Genomic DNA, 25882 nt, shown 5'->3' with positions numbered 1-25882 from the left:
TTACTCCACTCGCTCTTCCAGGAGGCTTACAGAAAAAGATGTGGAGAGACTGGTCAAGAAGATTCTCTTGCCACAGAGCCAGATTGGTGTTCCTTCAGCTCCAACCATCTGGGTCAGGAGATCCATAAGTCCACTACTCCCCCTTTACAGGTTCCTCCTTTGACTCCTGTTGCTTCAGAGGTTTTGGATCTGAGCCATCCGGATCTGTTTGGCTCAGGTCCAAGGATAACTTTATCCTCAGATCCAAGATCTTCTTTGAGGCATCTGATTCCATCGGACCCAGAAAGCTGTTGGAGCTGTAGTCTATCTGTCAGATCTGAGGTGTTGCATTCAACTCCAAAGCTTTTAAAGCCATCTCTACACCCCAGAGCCTTGGCACTGGATAGCTTGGCTCTGGCTTCCACCTTGGGGGTTTTGCCCTCAGAGCAGGGGAGACCTACAATTCATAAGCTTGTCTGTCAGATCTGATGGTCTCTGTCTCTCCCTCTCTTTCTCTCTGAACCACTCTGCCCTTGAGGCTGCAAAGAAAGTATTTTTCTGCCTCAACGGTTCAGACGGATCTTTCTCCCTAGAATCCTAAGACCCCTGTCATGAGGTCTCAGCACTCAGAGCTTCACCATCTCCCTCCACAAGGACAGCCAGTACCAAAACCCCAGGATCTCACTCAGGGAATTGTAATTTCCTCTTCTTATACCCCCTGAGAACATCCCACTGAGGAGGTCCCTAAAAAGAGGACACTAAGAGGAAACACTTAAACTCCCCGGAGGAGTCCATCACTGAAGGTACAGATTTCAGTGAAGGCAAAAGGTCTCCTTGATCATCTCTTGAAGATGTCTCCTTTGGAGACATCCGGGAAATCCTCAAGCAGAGAGGTAGTTGGACATCCATCAACCCTACGTCTGAGGAATCTGTTCTCCTGGAGGCGTTTGGTGCTGGAGCCTCTACCTCCTGGGTGACTCAGCCTACCGATGAGCTCATTGACTTGATCTCACAGTGGGCATGGAAGGACCTTGACACCATAGAGCCCATTCCACACAGACCAGATGGGATAATGGCACACTGGCAGATAGTTTTTGGGGAAGTTCCTGTTGATGCCATGGTTCACAAGTTTTTTTCAAACAATCTAATATTAGTTTGAATAGCAGGGTTAAAAATGCTAGAAACCCTGACGTCTGCTAAAACCGGTAGGCTATTTCCTAATAAAAATTGCAAATTTAATTTTGATACATACAATTTCAAGTCCAGTAAAGAATTAGCTAAAATTCCCTTTTGAACAGGGAGCAAAACTAAGTCCCTTCGCCAGAGTTTCTGTTAATTAAGACTTTATGACAGTAGAAGTGTAATTGTTACAGATGCTGACACGGTGGAATGTTTCATTTAATCCGTCAATAATGCCCCACTCTGCTACCTCCTTCTCTGGTTCTGTTTCCTAGATCATTGATTTTACCTGTTGTTGTTGTTCCGTGAAGTGTTCGAATGGGTTTGTTGGCTATTCTGAAAACCCTGAGATTCAGCTGTACCATTATTTTCAGTTTGCCGGTTTCAAAGTTGGCTGTCCCAATTCACCTAGGTGTTTGCTCCGTCCTCATTGTTTGTCAGTGCTTATACATCTGACAGATTTGTATTAATATCCATACTGTTGTTTGCATTAGTCCATGCAGGACTGAGAAAAGTAGTTTGTCATGAAGGGGGCGGAGGAGGGTAAGCAGTTTCTGCCTCGTATTCTTTCCGATCCCTCTCCAACGTTCTGGACTTCCCCATTCTTAATTTTATGATGGTAGATTCTATGCTGCTGTAAATGCAGCAAAAATCAAATCTATATCTTGAAAAATTCACATCCATTTTGATTTTATGTTCAGTAGTAACCAAATCGGCTTTTAGGCTGTCCATCTGCATGAACTAGTGCTTAACTAAACATTCCAAAAACTCATTTCCTTGTTTGTCAAAAAGTTTTATCAGCTCAAGATGAAGGGAGAGTTTTGGGTTAAGCTATTAGGGTATCGCCACTGTCTTAGTCCTCGGGGAATGTGTTGCCTCTGTATGCATTCCTTGAGGTAGGCGACCTCTAACTGTAATTTTTTATATTTCATCAGTTTTCCATTGAACTCTTTTAGACTATTAATGATGGTATTTCCATTAGATTCAGCATGCATGTTGTGCTCACGATCAAAAGCTTCACTCCGGTGAGCACTAAATGACATATTATTATCAAGCCAGTCATTCAAAAGGGGTATATTGTCAACTGTTTGAATACCATCCATTTGATGTGCATAAGCAGTATTAATATGATTATTTCGACTTACTGTGACTGTCCCTCCGTGGTTCTTTACAGAGCTTGCCAGGGGACACGAAGAAATGGCACTTAAAAGTAGAACAGTTTGATTTGAAAGGTTCTTACCATTACTATTTAAAAGTGGGAGGTTTCTGCTAGCCACTGCAGTAGTTTGTACTTCTCCTTGGTAAATTCTGTTGGCTAAATTCTCAACTCGGTTAGAATGTTGCTGGATTAAAAGTGTGAGTTGTCCTTTTGAGTTAGTCATTTCAGCAGTATTTTCCTTTTGCAAAAATAAAGAAGGAGAGCTGGTGTTTTCATCTGATTTCATGACAAAAACAAGACAAAACAGCAAAAGTATTCAGAAGATAAAACACCACTCCTTTTCATAGGTTCATAGGTTCATAGGTTGGTACTAGGCTATCAGCCCTAGGGCCTATACAAGCCTAGCCATAACAATTCCCTGGCTATTTCTTCCCACACTATTTACTTCCCTAGACCCCTGTCTAGCAGGGTGACTGACGTGATCCCCAGGGTGAACTTCCTTTCTCCCATCCAATCGTCAAGGTTCCTTTTGAAGAGGGCTAAAGAGGCACTCTGCTTGACATGTATGGGCAATCCATTCCAGAGTCTGGGGAGTCTCTGGGTCAGGAACCTATCCCTCCAGCATGTTTTGTTTATTGTGATGACAAGGTTTAGATCCCTGGAGCATGTGGCTGTGAGAGATTGGGATTTCTTTAAGTGTAGCATGTCCAACAGCTCTGGGTTTGACATGACCTTGTATGTTAAGCAGAGATCACCTCTGAGTAGACGATATGCGACAGAGTATAGCTGGAGTTTTTTAAGGCGGTCAGTGTAGGACATCTGCTTTAGGCCTGTGATTCTTTTAGTGAGGTATTTCTGTGGCCTTTCCAGTTGTTGCAGATGTCTTGAGAGGTACATACCAAACGGTTCACTGTATTCTATAATGGGTCTAATAAGGGATGAGTACAGTGGGACAATGACCTCCTTTTTTCTGGAGGAAAAGCCCTTAGTGATGAGGTGTGCCACATAGAAGGATTTCCTGACTGTTGTGGCGATGTGGTTATCAAAGGCGAGACCTCTGCCCACCTGTGTCCCTAAGTCTCTTATCACACTTTAGGTCTTTAGTGTACTGCCACCTATAAGGTAATTCATGGATACATGTTTTTTCCCAAAGGGGATAACTATACATTTCTTGGCATTGAGCTTGAGTCCATGGCTCTGGCACCAAGCATCTGTTTCTGTAAGGCCCTTTTGTAGAGTATTCAATGATAAATTACTGAAGTTTTTTAATGTGAGCGCTTTCGTCCACTTGCAATGAAGGAACTTCATCAGACACATTATAAAAACACATGCAGTTTAAATAGTCATGAATAAACAATGACTTTTGTTAGCCAACATATTCCAATGACTTCCTTCATTCAAATAGTAATCAACCCCTTCACCAGAAGAGAGCCACTGTGAAAGGACAGGTAGTCAGGGCGGCAAAAATGATTACACTGGATTCAGATTTTGAGGGGAAATGTATGAATCTGAAGGAAATGTTCTCAAATAGAGGGTACCCAACCCCTCTAGAGGATGAGATCATTATAGCAGTAGGGAGAAAAAGGAAAACAGTTCATTTTCAACCAATCTTACATAAAGGAGTAGAAAGGCCTGAACAGCTTTTGTATTTAAATAGAAGCCTAACAGTAAGTAATGCCAAGTCAAATTTTAGTACTAGCTTTACTACAGTATTTTCAAATGATGATAAAGAATTAAAGGCTATATTGATAAAAAATTGGACCTTTATTAATGACGATGTGAATTTGAGAGACAAGTTGGGTTTAGAGCCTAAAATTTCTTTCGGAAGAGGCCCTAACTTAAAGGATTTACTGAATAGGAACATAAAATCTTATGTTACGAATAAGGGCATGAGAAAGTATGGCAAATGCCCTTATTGTAAATACATTGCTGTAGGTTCCTCTTTCTCTTTAGGGAAAATAAATTATATTCTGACAGGAAAATATGATTGCAACACCAAGGGGGTTGTCTGTTTAGCTAGATGTAAATCATTACCCGTATTCTATACAGGAAAGATGGAAAGGCCATTGAAAGAAAGAATTTATGAACATCATTATAGCACGATGAAACAAGATAAAAATAATGCACTAGCAAAATATATCCTGGAATGTGTTGACCATTCTTTCCATTTTATAATTATTGAAAAGTTTGAGGTTGACTCTAGAGGGGGGCCTGGGCTTTAAAACTTGAAGTGAGAGAGTTACTATGGCAACTGAAAACAAATGCATTTGCCTATCCAGGACTAAGTGAATGTTGCTCACTGAAATGTGTCCTGAAATTGAAAGCTTTGCTGAGATGAAAAATATTTTATTCTTACATTTATTTTTACCTTTGTTACATATTATATAAATATGTTGTATATATGCATAGGCTTGAATTTATACATATAGAAAGTTTTATACTTTTGCAGTGGTGGTGCTGCGGTAGCGTTGTCGCCTCACAGTAAGACGCTGTCCGATTCAATTCTCAGCTAGAGCATTTTCTGCATGGAGACATTCGTGAATGGGCATACCTTTGTTGAAGGTTGTGCGTCAGAGCTGGTAACTTGGTACATAAAAATCAACTACCAATCATTAGAGGACCGGAGTTCCGCTGTAGAGACCCCTAACCGGGAAAAGCCAAAAGACACAGACAGACAGACAGAAGGTTTTATACTTGTATATTTTATATTTTATAAATACAAGTGGGAAGGGTTATGATGTTATTGTTTATTCATGAGTATTTAAACTGCATAGTGTTTTTATAATGTGTCTGATGAAGTTCCTTCATTGCAAGTGGACGAAAGCGCTCACATTAAAAAACTTCAGTAATTTATCATTGAAAAGGAGTGGTGTTTTATTTTCTGAATAGTTATCAAATACCATCTAACATACTGTTTCTGATGAAGTTCAGGCATTTGTTACTTCTCTGCTGACAACCCTACAGTCCATATCTAATTCTTCCATGAGGTTAATTTTACATGTAGTGGAAGGAACCTCAAGGGCAGTGGGTTCAGGCGTTTTCATAAGCAGACACGCCTGGATGCACCTGTGTGAGTTTGCAGAGCCTTTCAAGTCTTCTTCTGTTATTGCTCCCTTTGATGGATCATCTTTATTTAGCCCCAAGGTTAAAGAAACTCTGTCCAGGTGTGGAAGGATGGAAAGACCCGGTGTGCCATGGGCATGTGTTTTCTGTCTTCTCAAAAAATCATTTCTAGGAATCAACAAGGTGGTCAAAAAATGTTGTTTAAGAAGTTTCAGGGTCCTTTTCAAGACACACATGGAGTGGGTTCCCCCAGAGCAGAGGAGGGAACTTGAATGGATGAAGATGCCCCCATGGCAGAGGAGGCCAACAGAACCAGGGTGCCAGAGAATCTTTCTTTGACAAACCTTACCAGCACTTCTGAAAGGAGGCTGGCTTGATTGTCCTCCTCTGGAGACAGTTGGGGGACATTTATCCCTGCACCAGAGAGCCTGGCTAGATATAACAAAAGATACTTGGGTGCAGAGGATCATTTCCAGAATATATATTACACCCTTTTCCCTTTTCCCTTTCTCCACCAATACCAAAGAAAATCCCAGATGTCCCACCTAATCAAAGGGAACAAGCAGCAATTCAAATAAAAAAAACTGCTAGAAAAAAGGGTCATCCAAGAGGATCCACCAGACCAAATAGAATCCAGAACTTACTCAAGGTTCTTTTTAATGCCAAAGAAAACAGGGGACTGGAGGCCAATACTGGATCTCTCCAAACTAAACAAGTCAGTTCGAAGAACCAGGTTTCAGATGGTCATGGTTCAATCAATTCTCCCATTTCTGGGCAAGGATGACTGGATGTGCTCTATAGACCTTCAGGAAGTGCACTATCACATACAGATGAACAGATGGTCCAAAAGGTACTTATGCTTCTGGTTGGGAGCCAGTCATTACCAGTTCACCTTTGGAATCAGCTCAGCCCCAAGGGTGTTCAACAAATTCATGGCAGTAGTAGCAGCTGACCTCAGGCTGCAAGAATTCCCGATGTTTCCATATCTAGACAACGGGCTCATTACCGCTGTGACCAGGCATCAACCCATATGTACAAGAGACTGGGTTCTCCAGACTTGCTCTTGTCTGGGAATTACCATAAACTATGACAAATCTTATCAAGAACTGACTCAGACTTTAAAGTTTATAGGAGCCACTATAAATACATTGCTTCCCTTCCATTACTGAGAGTTCAGACTATAAGACTTCAACTCAAAAAGATAATATGCAGCACTTCAAAAAGTGTATATGATGCTTCTGCATATATGCAGATGGACAGTCATGCAGTGTGAACATTACCATGAGCACCATGTGTGTATTTGATACCTCTGCCTACATGTAAAGAGACAATCACACAATGCTGGTGCTGGTAACAGCACCATGCAAAGGCACTGTTAGGTGCATGCATGCATATTGCACAGGTGGTCACTGTTGACTTGTGAGATGTTGCTTCTGCTCCTGGTAAACTTCTTAAGGGTGCACCAATGAACCAAATTTGCAGGATGAGAAGTATACATTTGATGATCTGCCTGCATGACTGCAAGTCTATTGCCATGTTTATTTTATACTGACCTGAAGTGCTCCATGGTACTAGTGCTCACAGTCCAACAACCCACATAGGCACTCTGGATGCCTCCTAATGGGGTTTGTTCCACTTATGGCAGTACGTTTCACCAGACGGGACTACACCCATGTCTCTGCTAAACCAACAAATGTGATTTTCACCCACATGCCAGCCTGCTATCTGTCTTTGGGTAGCATTACACATGAGAAGGGCATTTCATAAATGGGCAGGATATGGCTGATGAAGAACCTCCCCTCCCTTTTAGCTGTGGTCATGTGCTCTTCTGTCAGCTGGTGCTGGGGCTTTCCAAGTGCATACAACTTCACTGTATTACAGCCATTGCTTGAACTACCTGTTACTCTACTCATTTCAGGTTTATGGACCAAAATGAGAGTGCTCTTCATAGTACAAACCACTGTAATAGCAACTACTCCTTATGGATTGTGCCACAGATCTCTGCCTGCTGCTATCTTTTGGTGCTTTTCCACAGTACATGTATGTTGCTAGCATGCATTGTGCATTTGTTGCAGTTCATGAAGACTTCTGTACCCTAAAGGTCATTGCATATGCATGTACACCAAATTGTAATTAAACCTCATTTACATGTTGATACATACCTGCATTTGGATTGTCTGTATGCATTTCAGGATGGCAGTACTTTGGAATGATGTGGTTACTGGATGAAGCTTTGGAGTGATATCATTGTTTGCTGTGGCACACCACATTTAACAGTAAGTGCCGTGCTAAAATATATATGATGTGCCATGCATACACTTTGTCATGCTAATCTGTACAACTTACCTTGCTTATCTGAATCCTTTTTGTTTGTATTTTGTTATACTGGTTTTGAAAAAGAGAAAATGGAATTTTACCTAGCAAGAAGAAAGCTGCTCTTTCTGGCTATCAGAAGGGATGAGATAATTGTTAGAGGATGTGACAGAAACTATGAAGAGAGGCAGGGTAGCTGGGCATGAATCACAGTTAATGTTAATGCTGTGCATGGTCTTAAGCACATTATCATGGAATGATGCTGGAAGTGAACAAGTACGTGGGTCTAGGCATCTATGTTATAGGAAGCTCAGGAGAGTGGTGCTAATCCCTCAGAACATGCTTCTAATAGAAGTCACAGAGATGTTGCTGATATTGGTATGGGAAATTTCTAACATGTATCACTTGTGGGCTGGAGGTAGGTTCCCCTGGTGTTGGAGGTGAGTTACACATATGTGCTATGGTGGCTTACTATGTTGCTATCTATCTAGTGTTGCTGTTGCGTGTTACAAGAATAAATTATAGCTGCTGGAGGTTTCCTTTAGACAGAGAGAGAATAGTGACACAAGTGCATCCACATCAGCTAGTGGACATGTGTCTGTAGTGGCTAGAGGACTGGCACAGCAAGATATGTATATCTTTGCATATCATAATTCTTTAGGGGTGGAAGTATGATGTCATTGACACCTCCTCTTGCAAGTTTTGCCTCCACTTTTTCACCTTGTCATTTTCGGGATGTGGTGGGACATGACACCATCATGGCTATACATTTGTCTATTACATTCTTAAAGTGATGATGCCACACTGGTACCCAGGAACAGTGACCATGTTGCACTTGTGGTAGGGATGCTGCTGCCTGTGATGGCCAAGTAGAGCTGGCAGTGCCAGTGAGTGTGGCAGTCTGCCCTCCCATAGTTTGTTTGCCATTTCTATAGGATGAGGAAGGCACATCTGTAGGGGATCTGTCTCATCTAGGATAGCCAGTCAGGGTGCGTTACTAGAATTGATTCCACAACACAGTAGTGGTAAGTCTCTGCCAGAAGGAGATGCCAAACAGATGGATGATGGAAAAGCAGAATGATGATCTATGTCCAGACTTGCTGTAGTAGCACTAGTCTCATGGATTGCCATAGGCAGGGGATAGCATTGTTGCTGCCACTACATAGAATGATATGTGTATCTATTGTATCTGAACCTGCAGACACATTCATGCTCAACTTCCAGATCACAGGCTGTGAACCACACCTCAAACCACAAAATGAATGCCTCATGCAACACATGTGAAGTTGGACTTCCTCAAGTTACCGACTGTCATCCTACAGCACCTAGCTACTTGTCTGGCAGCATAAACAGGCTGTTGTGTGAGCCTCATATTTCATACCAATCATTACACAGAGTGATAAAGATGCTTCCCACTGTTGTCCAGACTCAGCAGTCTTAAAAATGTACTTCCATAAGGGGAACCATATCATCATCCCTCATACATTCCAGGTGGCAGCAGTGTCCCTTTCACAGACATCTGCATGGATGAGGAACCAACTGGGGATTTACTTTCTTTCTCTCCCCTCAACTGAAAAGAATGTGAGTCTATGCACATGACTGTTTCAGGTCTGAGTCTGTGCACATGAATCTTTCAGGTCACACTTTGGGGAGTGGGAAGTAAAGCCTCATTTGCACTGGTGGGCACTGGTATAACCTATATATTTGGTAGGCTTCATGCAGCACTAACTTGTCCTTCTACCTCTGGTGGAGGCCAGGATAGGGGTTCAAAAAAGCTGCTGTTTCACATGGAAAACCTCAAGGTCCTGAGCTGTTTGTGTTCATTGGACCTACTGCTGCCTGTTTCATATGCCATTAGCTTGAGATGAGAAGACTCCTATGCTTTGATCTCATGATAACATTTCACCAGAATATCACATGCTGTTATTCAAGTTGCTTTTGTATAAGATAATAATATATTACTTATATTTGGCAAGGTGTTATTGTAATACACACATAACCACACACCAGTACTAGTTCTTGTATTACTGCATTTCAGCTGTCTCACCTTACCTTCATTTGAAGACTTATGCGATGATGGCATCCCACATCTGCTGTATAGATTATTGTCATAATAGCTGAGCACACTGCCCTGCAAGGTGGAGATGGTTTTACAATTCTCAGATCCCTCTTCACTGTAGTACCCATGATGTGTTTCCAGGTTCCAGTACATTGCAAAGTGCAGAATGCAGAAGACAATGAAATTCAAACAGGCCTTTGCAAGTGTGTACTGTTGTTTGTCATCAGAGCTATCCAGACAACAAAACTATCTTTTTATGACCAAAGATGCTTTCAGTGATCTTCCCTCTACAACAATGGTTTAACTGTAGAACTTCTGTATGGATATCTATATGGACCATCTGGGCAACTACAGCCCTTGATCCAGCAGATATCCATGGTCACCTAACAGTTGTCTATGGGGTATGTGTCCAGCCTCAAATGCACATTATATGGCACTGAAATGAAATGACATACACTAACATCATGATTACTGCCAGTGGGTTGTGAGGTTACACATCCATGATTTGGTCTCTGTGGTTGCATTCTACCTGTCTGTTAACCAAGTAGTGTGTATGCCTGTTGAGATAGGCAGCTATCTGTAGCTGGCTTCTGTATGGCCACCTATCCCATCCACTGCACCAAGAGTGCAAAGCAAGCAGCAGCTGTGCGGAAACCTTGCATTGTGGGGTTCATTTCCTCCTGTATGGTGGAGTATCTTTACACAGTGGTCCACATGAGCCAGCATGAAATCCATAAACTGCAGGATGTGGCTAGTAGTTGCCTTTCTTTTCTATCCTGTAGATCATTGAAAAGTGCCTGTTGTCAGTATAGTCACAGGAGTTATGAGTATGGTTTCTGGAGGGATTGGCTTTCCTCTTCCTCCTGCATCTTCCATAGACTGGCACATATGGCACAACTCTGGGCTTTTGTAAGGAGGCTGCTCACCTACGGATATGAAAGTACAGTGTCCATGACCTAAAAGGGTCCTTCTGTAACTATAACAAAGATATGAGCTCCTTGTTTACAGTTACAAACATGAATTTAAACTATAAACAACTAGACACATTAATTTAAGTAGCCCCAATATCAGTGAAGATTGCTTAAATCAAGGCAGTTACTGCACTCATACCCAATTGGCTGATCACCTTAGATGCCAACTGAGTCCTAACAGCTTGTGTCTGGAACAGATACCTCCATCACCCCGCCCTAGCTATGGTATTGTTCTAGTGTGGTGATATTGCAAATTAGATGGGCAGGGACTTCTGCTGCCCTGGCAACATCAGCTGCTGTCATATGAAAAATAAAATGGCAAGTTATCCATTTTTGCAATGGTGTTTGTGGCAATGTCTGCCACTGCTAACCCATAAATTTATAATCTGGCACTCTTCTGTGTACATCAATGTGCACATTTCTTGTGCTTCATGAATCACCTTATTTTAGGCTGCATTGGTGGTCGCATCATATATATGATGTTGTACAACACTGCTTATGTCAAGGGCACACCTGTAATGTGCACCACATTTGCTTATGTCAATATAACTTTTGTATGTGCTTCTTTCCATTTACAATTGTTATGCATTGTGACACTGCATACAGTGACTATGAACAGTGCCCTAAATTACTGTGATATTCACATACATAAATTGCAAGGTAATTTGTATTACTTTAATATGACTTCCTTAAATTAAGTGCAGCATTTCCTTAGGATATCACTATGTATTTAAAAATTTAAAAGCTAGATGATTAACAATATCACACACACACACACACACACACACACACACACACACACACACACACACACACACACACACACACACACACACACACACACACAAGCGCGCACACAAAATGTGTGGGGATAAAATTAATATATATTAATTCTCATGCAATATCTGAATGATAACAAATTCACAGTTTATACAACTTTGTAAAAGACTAGAGCTGGCAATATATGTAATTAGATAAATATATTCATTTTGGTAGACTGTATTTTAATGACATGGACTGGAAACCCTGAATCCGTGCTTCAGTTGACACTCATGCTAATGAGCATCTTGTCCAACTTGTCAGTTTCAGATGGTTACTTTATTACAAAGAGAAGTTGGCAATTGAGTGGAACTGGAGTAGATTTGAAGATTATCCTAAAATATTCACTTCTGCTTAAAAAAATTCAGAGGCCTGTAGCAGTCTTGTTCTTCAGTTACAATTTTTTATTTATATAACACTGTGTGATGTTAACCATCTATGACTATTCTGCACTGTTAAAGCCTGACACACTTGTGCAGATTTCAGAACAATTAACAATGTTTATCCAATGAAACATGATGTATTTCATAACAACAGTGGTAGATCTCTGCTAATAATTGTATTAATTCTGTAGCCACGCCTGCTTATTCAGAGGTGAAGAGATTTATAGATGCTTACCCTGTCACGTTCCATCTGCTACCTCTGAAGGAGTCAACACAGCATGATAACCCTTGCCAATGGTTTAGTGTTAATTAGATTACAGTTTAAGGAGCAATATAACTGAGTGTGCATTCAGTTATGTTATTTAACACATACAGATTTTAGTTGCTGGGAACCTTTTAGTCTCATCTATGATACAGGAATTGTTTCAGCATGATATGAATACATCTTTCTGGGTAATCATATGTCATCCTTAGAATGCCATTAATGATATGCATAACAGAATCAAGCAAAGAAATATTTAGGGCTTCTTCAGTTTTTCCCACCAGTTAGTGTCATTATGACTTGGTATGATATTTATAATATATTATTATGGAAAATGTTATTGATTATTAAAAGATGCAATGCATTTATGTATTAATGCTCTTTTGAGCTGTGCACACTGCAATTTTTATATTGATTAATTTGTAATAAATGACATCTGCTAATTGATTGCCATGTTGGTTCAAGATATTTCTGAATCTTGAGAAGCTGATAAAATACATATTGTCTGTATACATCAGTTAGTCTCAGATGCCATAGGGTGCTCACCGTGATTGATTACCAAGCTTATAATGATAATGCATGTGGTTTTTAACTTTTGTACATTAACAGGGCGCTCAAAAAAAGACTAAAGAATATAAATACATGCATCACGAAAATAAAATGAAACTACAATCAATCTGTTCCCTTCATTATCTGTCTTCATGTTTGTCACCTTTCATCATGAAAACTTAATGTTACTGTCATTGATATTACCTGTATGTATGATTTTTTTTCTCATAGGGTTTCTAAAATATATACATTTCATTAAACATGTTTGATATAAAAGTATTAGAATAGCTTGCTATCCTGTAAGAAATAGTTGTAGTTATATCACACCAAAATAAGAAGTATATTAAATTATAGTAGCAGCCATCATGCTGTGATGAACCATTGTTTCACTGCAACAGCTTTGAGTATAGATTAATAAATGTACACATGCACAGTCTGGATTTATAGCAATGAATGCCTGTATATGTGTGTATGTATGTGTGTATATATATATATATATATATATATATATATATATGTATATGGATTTGTATCACTTCCCTGAAAGACCATTTCACTGAGACCAAATCACCTAAAGTTCATTTCACTGAAAGTTAATTTCACCTAAAACTCAATTCACTGACAAGTAGTACTCTAAGGCATGTCAAAGGTATTTATGTCCTTTTCCCCCACTGTAGTGTGATCCTGGTGTTAGTATATATAGTTAGGGGGTATGTGGGGGGGCAGAACCCCCCCACATTGAGGGGTGTGGGGGCATAGCCCCCCACTTAATTTGGTTTTCTGCTGTTTGGATTTGTTTTACATTATTTGGTAAAACCGAACTAGGTGGGGGACTACGCCCCCCAGAACCCCCAATGTAGGGAGCTGTGCCCCCCACACACCCCCAACTATATATACTAACACCAGGACTGCACTACAGGGGGAAGACATATACCTTTGACTTGCCTTAGAGTACTACTTGTCAGTGAAATAAATTTTAGGTGAAATGAGTTTTAGGTGAAATGAAGTTTAGGTGATTTTGTCTCAGTAAAATGGGTGTCAGTGAAATGGTCAAGTGATACAAATCCATATATATATATATATATCTATCTATATATCTATCTACCTATATATACATATACATATATATATATATTTATATACATACACACATATATACATATATATATACACACACACACACACACACACACACACACACACACACACACACACACACACACACACACGGATATATATATCTTTTTTGCCTTCCTTAGTGTTTTTTCTTTCTTTTTTTTGCAGCTGTGACTCACTTTTTCTGTTTCTGTAATATGCATTCAATGATTTGAACTGTACTTTTGTATTGTTGTTGTTGTGATGGATGAGAAGACATCGAAAAGGGTCCTGTATCACCCGTCTGGTAAACAATAAAGAAAGAAAGAACCACTGCATCTAATACATGGAAGTTACATGCAGTAATGTTACACATTGCATAAATATACTTAGTAACAAGAATGTTTAATTCAACTTCCAGGCTGGAGTTCAGAATGCAGGCATGTAATGAAAATCTTGTCTAACTTTCATGAGCACTCAAAACCTTAGGGCACAAAAACATCCTAACTTAAAAAACTACATCACAACAGAGTTAAAAAATGAAACGCATTTATTTTTACAGGAACTGTTAACTCTTTACACAAAATGTGGTTGAGTGTATAGGACACTTGATTGACTGTGCACCTTGACACTGTTTGATTGAAGCACACAGATGGTTGACAGGTGTGCAAGATTGACAACTGCTGGGTAGGGGGAATTTTCTCATTCTTCGGGGATTGTGTGATGTTGGAGTTAGTATACATAATTAACAGGGTATGTGTGTATGTGGGGGGGCTTTCATTCCTACAAATACACTTATAGCTGATTTGCTCTTCTCTAGGGTAATCCTTGAAGCATGTACCGAAAGTGTCGTAATTTGTAGTTTCAACATTTTCACATCAGGATTCCATGTGTTGGTATATATGCACAGTTGAACCACTGCCCATGGGTGACCTACCACCTACACGCTAAGTTCTGTTCACAATTCCCTCTGTAATTATTCAAACTCCATGAAATGGGGCAACTTTGTAAAGAAAGAATATTGGACTTTCCATCTTCTCCAATTAATGTGACCAGAGATTTGACTTCAACACATGTGATAGGACAACATCCAGCATGCTGAGACACTGACAACATACAGACATATTTTTGCTTGTATGATATTTTGAGTTTCAGTAGCAGCCAGATGACAAATGGCAGTGTTCTGTAGACAATGCTGTTAAAAATAAATAATTTTATTTTTCTTCATGATTATATGGTTTGACACATCCTCGTACTCTGAATTTTATGAAAATAAAGGCACATGACCTTTAGTCTCATTTAGTGCAATGAGCACTTTTATTTCTTAGCAGATTGTTGCTTTTTTGCTTCTGCTATGAAAAACCAACTTCCTAGAAGTCAAGGTTTCTGAAAAAAAAAAAGCTCAAAAAACAAAAAGGCAAAAAACTCCCTTTTCCTTGTTTTTTAACAGGGGAGCAAGCCCCCTTGCAGCACTTATTCAAAGAAGGGGAAAAAAATCACTGGGAAAAGTGAATGTTTGCTGATGCACACTTAGAAATTGCACCGAGAATGCAGTGACATAACTAGGGTGGGGCGAGAGGGTCATCTCTCCCAGGCTCAAAATGTTGGAGGAGGTGATCAGTCGATCCCGATTGCTAATGCAATGCCAGCTTTTAAAAGCCAGTATAGCATTTGTGGCCAAACCTGAGCACTGTAGCACTCTGTGTGTGGTCTAAACTGTAGCTGTTTGCTACATTGTAGCAATCAGTTTGCTGCAGTTTAAAAGTAAAAAAAAAATTTTCTTTTCTTTTTTTTTTTTGTTGAACCAAAACCTGAAAGCAATAGTGCTGCATGCAGGGTATACATTCTATCAACTGTTTGCTACATTTTCAAAACTAGTTTTTTTTTTTTTAGACTAAGACATCAGCACTGTAACACTCCGTGCAGTGAGGGTACAAACTGTAGCAACTGTTTGCTACAGTATAAAAAGAAGATTTTTTTTTAACTAAAACATGGGCTCTGTAGTGCTCTATGCAGGCACTCTATAATCTGTAGCAGTTTGCTACAGTTTAAAAGAAGAATTATTATTATTTTTTTTAAATGTTGATGGAAGGCTGAAGTCAGGGCACAGAAACAAGTCCTGCATGACTTTGACAGGGGGGGGGGGGCATGTTGTGCATGTGGCACCTGGTCTAATTGTAATAAGACAATCACTTGCAATGTACTGATCAGCTTATTACAGTGAAGAGGGAAGTGCTGTTTTTATTCTTCACTTGGAAAGGTGAGGGGGTTGGGGTGCTGGTTCATAGTACCAGCCCAGGGCAATAGTTGAGCCAGCTACCCTTCTGTTGCTGTTGTTGTCTTTCGGCTTTTCCCAGTTAGGGGTCACCACAGCGGAACTCCGGTCCGCTAATGATTGGCAGTAGATTTTCACGAACGCCGAGGTGCCAGCTCGATGTTCAACCTTCAGCGAAGGCATGCCCATTTATGCATGTCTTTTGAACGCCTACGCAACCACGGGGAGGACATGCAGACTCCACACACAAGGCACTCCCTGCACTCCAGCTGATAATCGAACGGGAGAGCCTCTTGCTGTGAGGCAATAACGGTACCGCTGCACCACCGCGCAAACACCCTTCTGTGGTAATGATTTATTATGAGGAAAAGTGTTCTGAATTATGCCATGTGCCTTTTGTTTCCTACAGACTACTGATACTCATGAAATTTCTTATCGAGCTTGTGTAGGGAAGTAGACTTCTTTTAGCAAATGTTCGCTTTGCTTTGATTAATAAATAAAAATTAAGCAGATGTTTTTATAGTGTGCGACTTGAGAAAAGTATTTTAGTAAAGAGCAAAGAAAGAGCTACACTCAGAAATGTAAGGGCAAATTTGTCAGTTAGATCACAAAATTATCTCTTGCATTCATAATCTTACAGAAATTATATTTTTGAAATTATGCTAAATATCAGTCCTAAAATAGGAGTCCCAAATACAGCTTTTCTACCACTGGTTAAGTCTGAAGGGACAGGATGCAAATCACTTATCACATATGGATGAGTCGCGACTCATTGATTCAACTATTGCTGGCACATTTTCAAATTATAGTGCCAACTCTGATTCACTGTTTTCTTGAGATTTTACCTTTAGTCTGCATTTGTACAACTCTGACGTGGATATGTAAGGGGGTTTGTGGGTCCAAACTTCTCCACATGGTGCAGACAGGGTGAACAAGGTGTCTCTATCCTGGGGCCGGGAGAGATTCAGTGGTTCCCAGTCAGCTCACACCTCCTGCTGAAGGGCCTATCATGATGTGGAGAGCTAGAGCTAGGAAGTCATGAGCTTGGCTGCCTGAGCAGGCGATGGTAGTCAGTCAGGGTATATAGGGGAGCATTTATGTGTAAACAGGGAGGTGTAGGCAGCCCATGCAGTGACACAAATGCCACATCACTACCAGTGACTTAATTAGATTCGAAAAAGTAACATCTCTCATTGCTGACAAGAGCTCATAGTTACATGGCTGATGGCCTCCTCCTACAGGGGAATGTCTGATCAAGGGAGTGCTTGATAGACAGCAGGCATCCTCCTATGGTGTAATGTTTGATCAAGGGGGTGCTTGGTGGTCAGCAGGCATTCCTCCTATGGTGTAATGTTTGATCAAGGTGGTGCTCGATGGGCAGCAGGCATACCTCCTATGATGTAATGTTTGATCAAGGTGGTGCATGGTGATCAGCAGGCATGCCTCCTATGGTGTAATGTTTGATCAAGGGGTGCACAGTGGTCAGAAGGCATGCCTCCTATGGTGTAATGTTTGATCAAGGGGGTGCACAGTGGTCAGCAGGCATGCCTCCTACTGGGTAATGTTTGATCAAGGTGGTGCTGGATGATCACCAGGCATGCCTTCAGCAGGCATGCCTTCTACAGTGTAAATTTGATTAAGGGGGTGCTCAAAGGTCAGGAGGCATGCCCCCTACAGTGTAATGTTTGATCAAGGGGGGTGCTTGATGGTCAGCAGGCATGGGGCTGAAATGATCCAGAAAAATATTCACTGAACAAGATTATGTTCTTCGCTTATTCAAGGTTATATAGTAGTCTGCAATAAAGTTATTGATTTTAGGGATACTATCAATTTGTTTGTGGTGAATGCATTTTCTTTTTATGTTGTCTTTATATAACACCACCTCAAAAGCTGCTATATTTGAAATCCATTTTAGCACACACATTTAAATGTGCATGAAACAGAAGTGAATGTGGAATTATATCATGGTTTTATAAGTTATCTGCATTTCATTAGTAAAGGCAGATGGTGACACCCACTCTCTACTCATAATGCACCTTTCCAGCTGTCAAGATGTCTAGTATGTTGGGGAGCAGTATACCAGGATTTTAGATATAATGTTTTTATCTGCATCTAAGTATATTTTGGGACTGGTTGATTTCCACCTGGAATCACTACATTTATGTATTGATGGATAAGGCTTTCTTCTTAGTTATGAAACACTGACCAGTACACTGGACTTAGATGCAGGGTACCTGCATGCAGTCTTAGTCAAGCCTGGGTGAAAATGAGCAGGCAATGCCTACTTGTCTATTTTGAGGAATCCATGTTTAGTTGGTGACTCCTAGCAGTGGCTGAGAGCCAGCTCCTGAGGCATGGGGTCTCCTAGCATTACATATCAGGAAACCAGGTGGGCAGTGCAGGAGGGAATATGCACACTTATATTATCTGTGACTCCATTGTGCACCGCATGTGCCCAGAATAAGCAAGTAGAAATAAATATATTACACCAGTCTCCACCAGTATAGTATCACAGCTTTAAGGTTCAGCATTATTGCAATGGATCTTTGTGAGACTTAAAGATGTCCAGTAAATTTAGCCCACAGATAAGAATCAGTACTCTATCATTAGAAAGGTGAAACTGACATAAGGATGCTTTGTGGATTTTGGTGTGTTATGAGTAACTGCCTCAGCTTTAAAAGAAATATAGGAAGTGACTCAGCAGAAGCAAGGGAAGGATTACTTATTTTAGACCTATGTCTGATGAAGTCTTTCTGTAAACTAGTGTTATATTAAGTAAAGGGATATTCCTTTCTATAACACTGTTTTTGTATATTATGCATGGAAAATATTAAAAAATAATTTGTGTGTTAGATAAAATGTTAATGGTTGTTTTGTTTTTTTTTTTAACAGAAAAAGACAGTTGATCTTTACAGAAGAGAAGTAAGTTATAATTTCTTTTTCAGCATGCTAATGTGACATGAAGCCGAACCCACTTTGGTACATTAATAAAATTACATTGGAGACCCCTCAACTATTGTAAACCATAGGTTATTATAATAAATAAATAAATAATACTCTTTAGCAACTCCAGTCAGATTTTTCACACAAGGTTGCTTTTAAAATTGTGCTACACATTTTAATGCAAAATTTATTTTAGGAAATACTTATTTTTCTGTTCCTTTTAAATTTAATTTTTTATTTAAATTTATTTCCCCTCTCTTTGTTAGATCATTTACTACCAGCAAGCTCTGATGAGATCAAGAGTGAAGTCTTCAGTGTCATTAGCAGGGTATGTTGTAATCATACATTCTTTTTATGATTTACAGACTTGCTTGAAAATATGCACCTTGGTCCATCAACATTACTTCCTTAATGTATAATAGGAGAACGTCTGCTTGTGCCATCCAGATTGGCTTCAGATGTATTGCTCTCACTGAAGAATAGTCAACATTTACAAAACTGTGATTTAATAAGGCAGTGAAACTGACTGTGTAGAAGAAATAAGGAGATTACTTTTTAATCAAGTAATAGAATTCAAATTTATGAAATTAATTTTGGAAAAAAAGGCCTGGATGTGGGAAGAGTTTAGTGAGACCATAGGGAATGATTTTCCAGTGTCTTTAGTAAGGTTTTGACAAGCTTTGAGGTGCATACAGTACTTAGAAAAGAATAAAGAAATATTGTTCTTAACTGGGAATATTGTTAGGCTGTGGAAGGAACACTTTGAGTAAGCAGTGGGCATTGAAGACATGCTATCCTTTGGGATCTGCTTTGAGCTACCAAAACTAGATCACCTGATGCACACCTTACCATCATCCAGAAATTCTTCTGGCCCACTAGACTGCTGCATTACTAGACTGCATGGAATTGAGTTTAAAGCATTTTTCCATGGTCACCCCCCACCCCCCCAACCCGTGATCAGGAGTTCTTCATCCACTCCCATGATCTCTAAATATACTACACTCTCAAGATCACACTAAAAGAAAAGGGAATTACCAGTATTCCCTTTGCTCTGAGCTGCTGAAACCACAGAGTGGTATGTTTTGTAGATCAGAAGTATGGCAGAATACCCCTGTAAAAGATATGTTCTACAACTGAAATTAGTATTCTGTGGCGTTCTATTGGATGTTAGTAATGTTGTTCGTGATAGGCTGGGACAGAATGAACGGTAGTAGAAAACTGAAACAGATCCTTCCTTTGTGGATACTTTGCCAGGAATAATTAGTAGAATTGAGTCCATTATCAATTCTGAGATGGCAAGGGGGTGCCAGTCATAAATGTAACAGCACTTTAATCTGCGATCACTTAGGTGCAATTCCTGAGAATTTCAGTACCTTGGGGTGGAGTGTCTTTCCTAAGAAACATCAGTCTTGGAATTGTATATATAACTTGTGGGGGGAAGGGTTGAAGATGTGTGTGTGTGTGTGTGTGGGGGGGGGGGTAGCCTACTTTCATAACTCTTTTTTAGTGATTTATTAGTTTTAAGTTTAGGTTAATTTTGAAATGATGCTTTTGTGTGACCATATTTATGAGTGTCAATTGTATACAGATTGTGTGTTGGTCCTGGAACCATGGCAAGGCTGTAGGAGTGGATAACACCCAGCCAAAAATGCCAAAGGCACCGGCTATCATGTGGATATTATAGTTAGTGTGCATTTCCAATGCTGCTTGGAAGATGGAAACAGTTCCACACAACTGGCAAATTGAGGTGGTGCTCCCCATTTTAGAAAAGAGGGGGCAGCAAGGTATGTTCCAGTAGTAAAGCTTTGCTCACCCTCTCTCCCCAATGTTAGGGTGCTGGGAAAGAGACTGATAGCTGGGCTGTGATTCATCAAGAACGATCATCCTGCTTATGAACAGCTGATTGGCTCATTGTCTTGGCATGGATACTAGAGGATTTGTGAGAATTCACATGTGTAGTCTTACATGTACTGTGTTGATTTAGAAAAAGTGTATGACCACCTACACTTGGATGTCTTTTGGGATGTGCGATGCACTGTGTTGATTTAGAAAAAGTGTGTGACCACCTACACTTGGATTTCTTTTGGGATGTGCGACAGTAATGCTGAATCCAATTGCTAAGGCTGTATTCCATTCCATCCCTTTGCTCATGAAGCAACAGTTAACTCAACATTGTCAGCATTAAATCAAGTATTTTTAAGATGAATGTAAGCAGTGGTGGTGCAGCGGTAGCATAGTTGCCTCACAGCAAGAGGTTCTTCCGTTCGATTATCAGCTGGAGCACCTTCTGTGTGGAGTCTGCATGTCCTCCCCATGGTCGAGTGGCATTCAAAAGGCATGCGTGAATGGGCATGCCTTAGTTGAAGGTTTGATGTTGGGTTGGCACCTCGGCACTGTAAAAATCTACTGCCAGTCATTATTTATTTATTTATTTATTTGCAGTTGGTTTACCAGGATAGTCCATTGGGCCAAGATGAACCCATTTTCAATGGAGTCCTGGGGAGAAAAGCTCCAGAAACAAGGTTACATAGTTTTTGGATATATATTACAATATTTACAAAATTACATAGTTAAGCATTATACTGGTGATCAACATTTCAGATGGTACATACTATAGAAGCAACTCATATTACAGTATTTACAAAATTATATAGTAAGAGTATAACATTTAGGTGGAATTACTGATGAAACTGATTAGGAGATGGAAACATTTCAGTGGAGATACTGAGAGCCATTTTGAGTAAGGAAGTTAGCTAAAAGGATACAGAGTAATACTATAGGAGAGGCAGAAACAAGGAAATTGTAGGTAAGGAGGAGGAAGGAGGTAAAGGCAGACATGAGTTCTTGTTGGTATGTAGGAAAAGAGAGGTAAAGGCAGTCTTGATTTATGAAGGGTGGGTGCAAGAGCATTCCCACTGGGTTAGTAGATGAGAGTAAAGTTTTTGAATGTAAAATGGTTGAAGGTGGTAATAGCTGGAGGTAGGGAATTCCAGAGACGAGCTAGACTATAGGATAGGAGATTTTTACCTGGGGGTCGAATTGGTTTGTATAATTCAATTAGGTTTTGGTTATTAGTTCTGAGTACTCTATTGGGCATGTGCATTTAAAGGCAGAGGAGAGAGATGGACAAAGGAAGGGTTTGAAAATGAGCTTATGAGCAAGAGTAAGTTGAGAATAGATGAGTTGGTTGTGTAGGTCTAGCCATTCTAGTTTGTGGAGAGAAGAACAATGGTGAGTAGATGCTTTATGACTAGTAGTGAATTTGGCTATTTTATTGTAGCATGAGGAAAGTTGTGTTTTGAGGGAAGATTGTAGGTTAGTCAGGAGTGGGGCTCCATAAAGAAGAGAGGGAGTCAGGAATGTGGAAGAGAGAGTGATTTTAGTAGAGGGTGTAAGGAAACGATTTTGTCGGTAGAGCATGCCTAGTTTTTGATGAGTTTTTTTATGTTAAGTAGTATGTGGGAGTTGAATTTAAGCTGACTATCAATTTGAACCCCAAGTAACTTAGCCTCTGGCACCAATTCCAAGGTTGTGTTGTTGTTACTAGTGATTAAAAAAGAGTTTGGATTGATAGAGATGTGTTTAGAGGGTGTAAATACCATTAGTTTGGTTTTAGAAGCATTTAGTGCTAGGTGGTTTTTTCTCATCCATTGTTCAGTGATTGAGAATGCATCTTGTGTAAGCTTTTGGAGTGCAGAGATGGATGTGGCCGAGCTGATAATAGTTGAATCATCTGCATATTGAGTAATATTAGAGAATGGGATGGAATTACGGAAGTCATTTATGAAGATGTTGAATAGAAGAGGACCCAATATGGAACCTTGGGGGACCCCAGTTGGGGTATTAAGGAATGAGGAGGTGGCTTTTTTCCATTTAACTGCTTGAGCTCTATTAGATAAGTAACTAGAGAACCAGTTTAATGAGGAAGGAGATAAGTTAAGTTGGGAGAGTTTCTTTAGGAGTAGTTTGTGATAGATAGTATCAAAGGCCTTTGAGAGGTCTAGTAGAAGGGTAGAAACAATGTGTCCAGAGTCCCGGGCTTTATTTATAGTTTCTAGGAAGGAGAGGAGGGCTATCATAGTACTATGGCTGGGTCTAAAGCCGTGCTGAGTTGGAGTCAGCAGGTGATTGTCTAAGAGGTAAGGTAGGAGCTGCAAATGGATACATTTTTCTAGGAGTTTAGAGATGGGAGACAGAATAGCTATGGGACGGAAGTTTGTAATATTGTGTGCCACCTTTATGCAATGGTATGATAAATGCCTTTCTCCAAATTTGGGGTGCCATGCTTTCTTGGATAGAGCGGTTGATTAGAATACTAATAGGGTAGGCTATAGCTTCTGCGGTTATGCTAAGGAAGTAAGAAGGAATATTGTCTGGGGCATTAGAGCATGGCTTTAGTTTCTGGAGGAGTTTTTTTATGGTAGATGTGGGAATAGGTTTAAGTGAGAAAGGTTGAGAAAGGGGGGGTAGGGTATTTGAGGGTTGTGGTATTGGAGAGGAAGTAAGAGTGGTGGTGGGAGTGGAGGGAAAGGTAGAGGTGGATGAGGGTGAAGTTGAGGATGTAGTGGTATCAGAGAAAGAGGAGGTTAGTTTGGAAATAGAATTAATGAAAAAAGAGTTGAATTGTGTAGCGAAGTCCATGTCAGAAACATTGGGGTCTGGGCTGGGGTTGGCTATTTTGCCAGGATTGATAAGGGAAGAGATTCCTTTCCAGAATTTTTGAGGATTTGTGTTGTTATTGTTTTGGAGTATGGAAAAGTAGTTTTGCCGATCGGTGATGACAAGCCTTTTTACTTTGTTTCTAAGTGTTTTGAATTAATTGTGGGTGGGTGGAGTTTTATTTTTCTGATAAAGTGTCCAGGCCTTGTCTCTGTGTCGCATGGCTGTTAGTATGTCTTTGGTTAACCAAGGGCTAGTTTTTAGTTTTATTCTTTTAGTCCTTATAGGAGCATGGTAGTCTAGAAGGTTCAAGAAGGTTGTGTTGAAGTGCATTGTCTAGAGGCAAAGTTTTAGAATGTTCCAGTCAACTACTTTTAGAGAGTTGGAGAAAGCTATTGGGTTGAAATTTTTATGGTTGCGGGTAGTAATATAATTATGTGTTCTCTGTAAAGGTGCTGGTAGTCGATATGTGATGATAGGTAGGTGGTCACTAAAGGAGTTTGGAAGGGTACCACTGTTGGAGAAATAATGAGGGTGAGGGACTAGAATCCAGTCTAGAATGCTACCCTTTGAAAGAGATTTTGAAATATTATTAATTAGTTGTGAGAAGTTGTAAAGGTTGATATTAAGTGGGTATGAGGAAGAATGAATGGATGACCAATTGATATTGGTGTCACCCAAAATTATGATTTCATTGCTAATGTTGGAGGAGAGCCAGGATAGGATATTCTCTAGTGTGGTAATATTATCTCCGGGGGGAATGTAAAGCAGACCGGAGTTCCTCTGTGGTGACCCCTAACTGGGGAAAGCCGAAAGAAGAACAACAAAGTAGGACTCTTCATCATGGTGGTTTCTTGTCTCCCCTTTGCTTCTTTCTTAGAATGATGTCAAGCTGAATCCAGGGTCTGAACACTACCTACTTTGTGAAAGCTGCATTATTATTATCTGTAGATAATGATCTCTTGGAATATTGAATGTGTGATCTGTGATGTGCACTGGAATGGTTCACTTCTGAGTGTGAAGCAGTTAGGATAAAAGTCTTCAACTTAAAGTAAGTCTGCTCTTGGCAGGTGAAAGGTGAGCAACTCCTCCTGGTGGAGCAGTTTAAGTATCTTGGGACCTTGCTTACAAGTGAATAATCAATGAACTGAGTGAAGGGTTACTGGGCGGGTGCAGTGATGGCTGTACTGCATGCATTGCACAAGACATATGGAGTAAAGCCATGTCTCCACAGTGGTTAGAAGGGCATTCTGTATTCTCAATCAAGTCATAAGTAAGGGCATGGCCTCCAATAAAAAATAAGTTATAGCCTCCCTGTACTCTTCCCTCATCAGGCCAATAATTGAGCATAACTCCCCTTTTAGTATGTACCTTTCCAAGTACCTGCAGCAATTGGAGAGACCCCTAAGGTTCCTCACAAGGAAAATTCAAGGTCTTCAGCATCTGTCCTAAGTGGGTCATCTGAAATCATTGTCACTTTATTCTGTTTCATTACAGGGTACTCAGAGGTGATCTCTGCCTTGCATATAAGGCACACTCTGACCCTGCTTTATTGGAAATGCTGCATATCCACAAGTCAAATGGTACACAGGTTACTTACACTAAAGACTTTAACTTGGTATATGACATTAATAGAACCTGCTAGAAGGACAGTTTTCTCTCACAGAGGTTGTCACACCTTTGGAACAGACCCCCACTTCATGTCAAACAGATTACTTCATGGCCCTTTACAAATGCAGTCTGGACGATTGGATGGGTAATAGTAAATTCATCCCAGGGGTGCCACCTGTGTCCCTCTTGGACATGGGCAATAGGTGCTGATTGTGGAAATAAGGGTAGAACTTATCTAGGCTTGTAAGGGCCCTAGAACCATTAGCCTAATAACTTCTTATGATCCTATGATCCTATTCCTTCCTTTAAGATACAGTGATCCAGATGTGAGAATAATAATTAGGATTGCACAGGGCTCCTTATAAGAGGACTGGGCTTCAACTTCCGTTACAGAGACATACACACAGACACACACACACACACACACACACACACACACACACACACACACACACACACACACACACACACACACACACACACACACGGTTCTATATCAGAAGAGCGAAAGCTGAAAACAGCATACGCTCTTATATCAAACTTAAAAAAACAAAACCACAAAA

At 40.2% G+C, this 25882-nt stretch overlaps 1 protein-coding gene across 1 annotated transcript in view; it reads left to right on the top strand.

Annotated features, from left to right (window-relative positions):
• The window catches only part of RGS9 (regulator of G protein signaling 9), a 1872571-nt gene that overhangs the window by 1584963 nt on the left and 261726 nt on the right, over positions 1-25882 (top strand). Inside the window, exons 10-11 of the mRNA XM_044085112.1 lie at positions 18999-19028; positions 19316-19377. Coding sequence (XP_043941047.1) covers positions 18999-19028; positions 19316-19377 — 92 coding nt within the window. The remainder of the gene's footprint in view (positions 1-18998; positions 19029-19315; positions 19378-25882) is intronic.

This window comes from Protopterus annectens, chromosome 10.part0 (genome assembly GCF_019279795.1).
Source record: "Protopterus annectens isolate FY-2018-M chromosome 10.part0, PAN1.0, whole genome shotgun sequence".
In the NCBI taxonomy this organism is placed as follows: domain Eukaryota; kingdom Metazoa; phylum Chordata; order Ceratodontiformes; family Protopteridae; genus Protopterus; species Protopterus annectens.
This window is presented reverse-complemented; position numbering and strand designations above follow the sequence as displayed.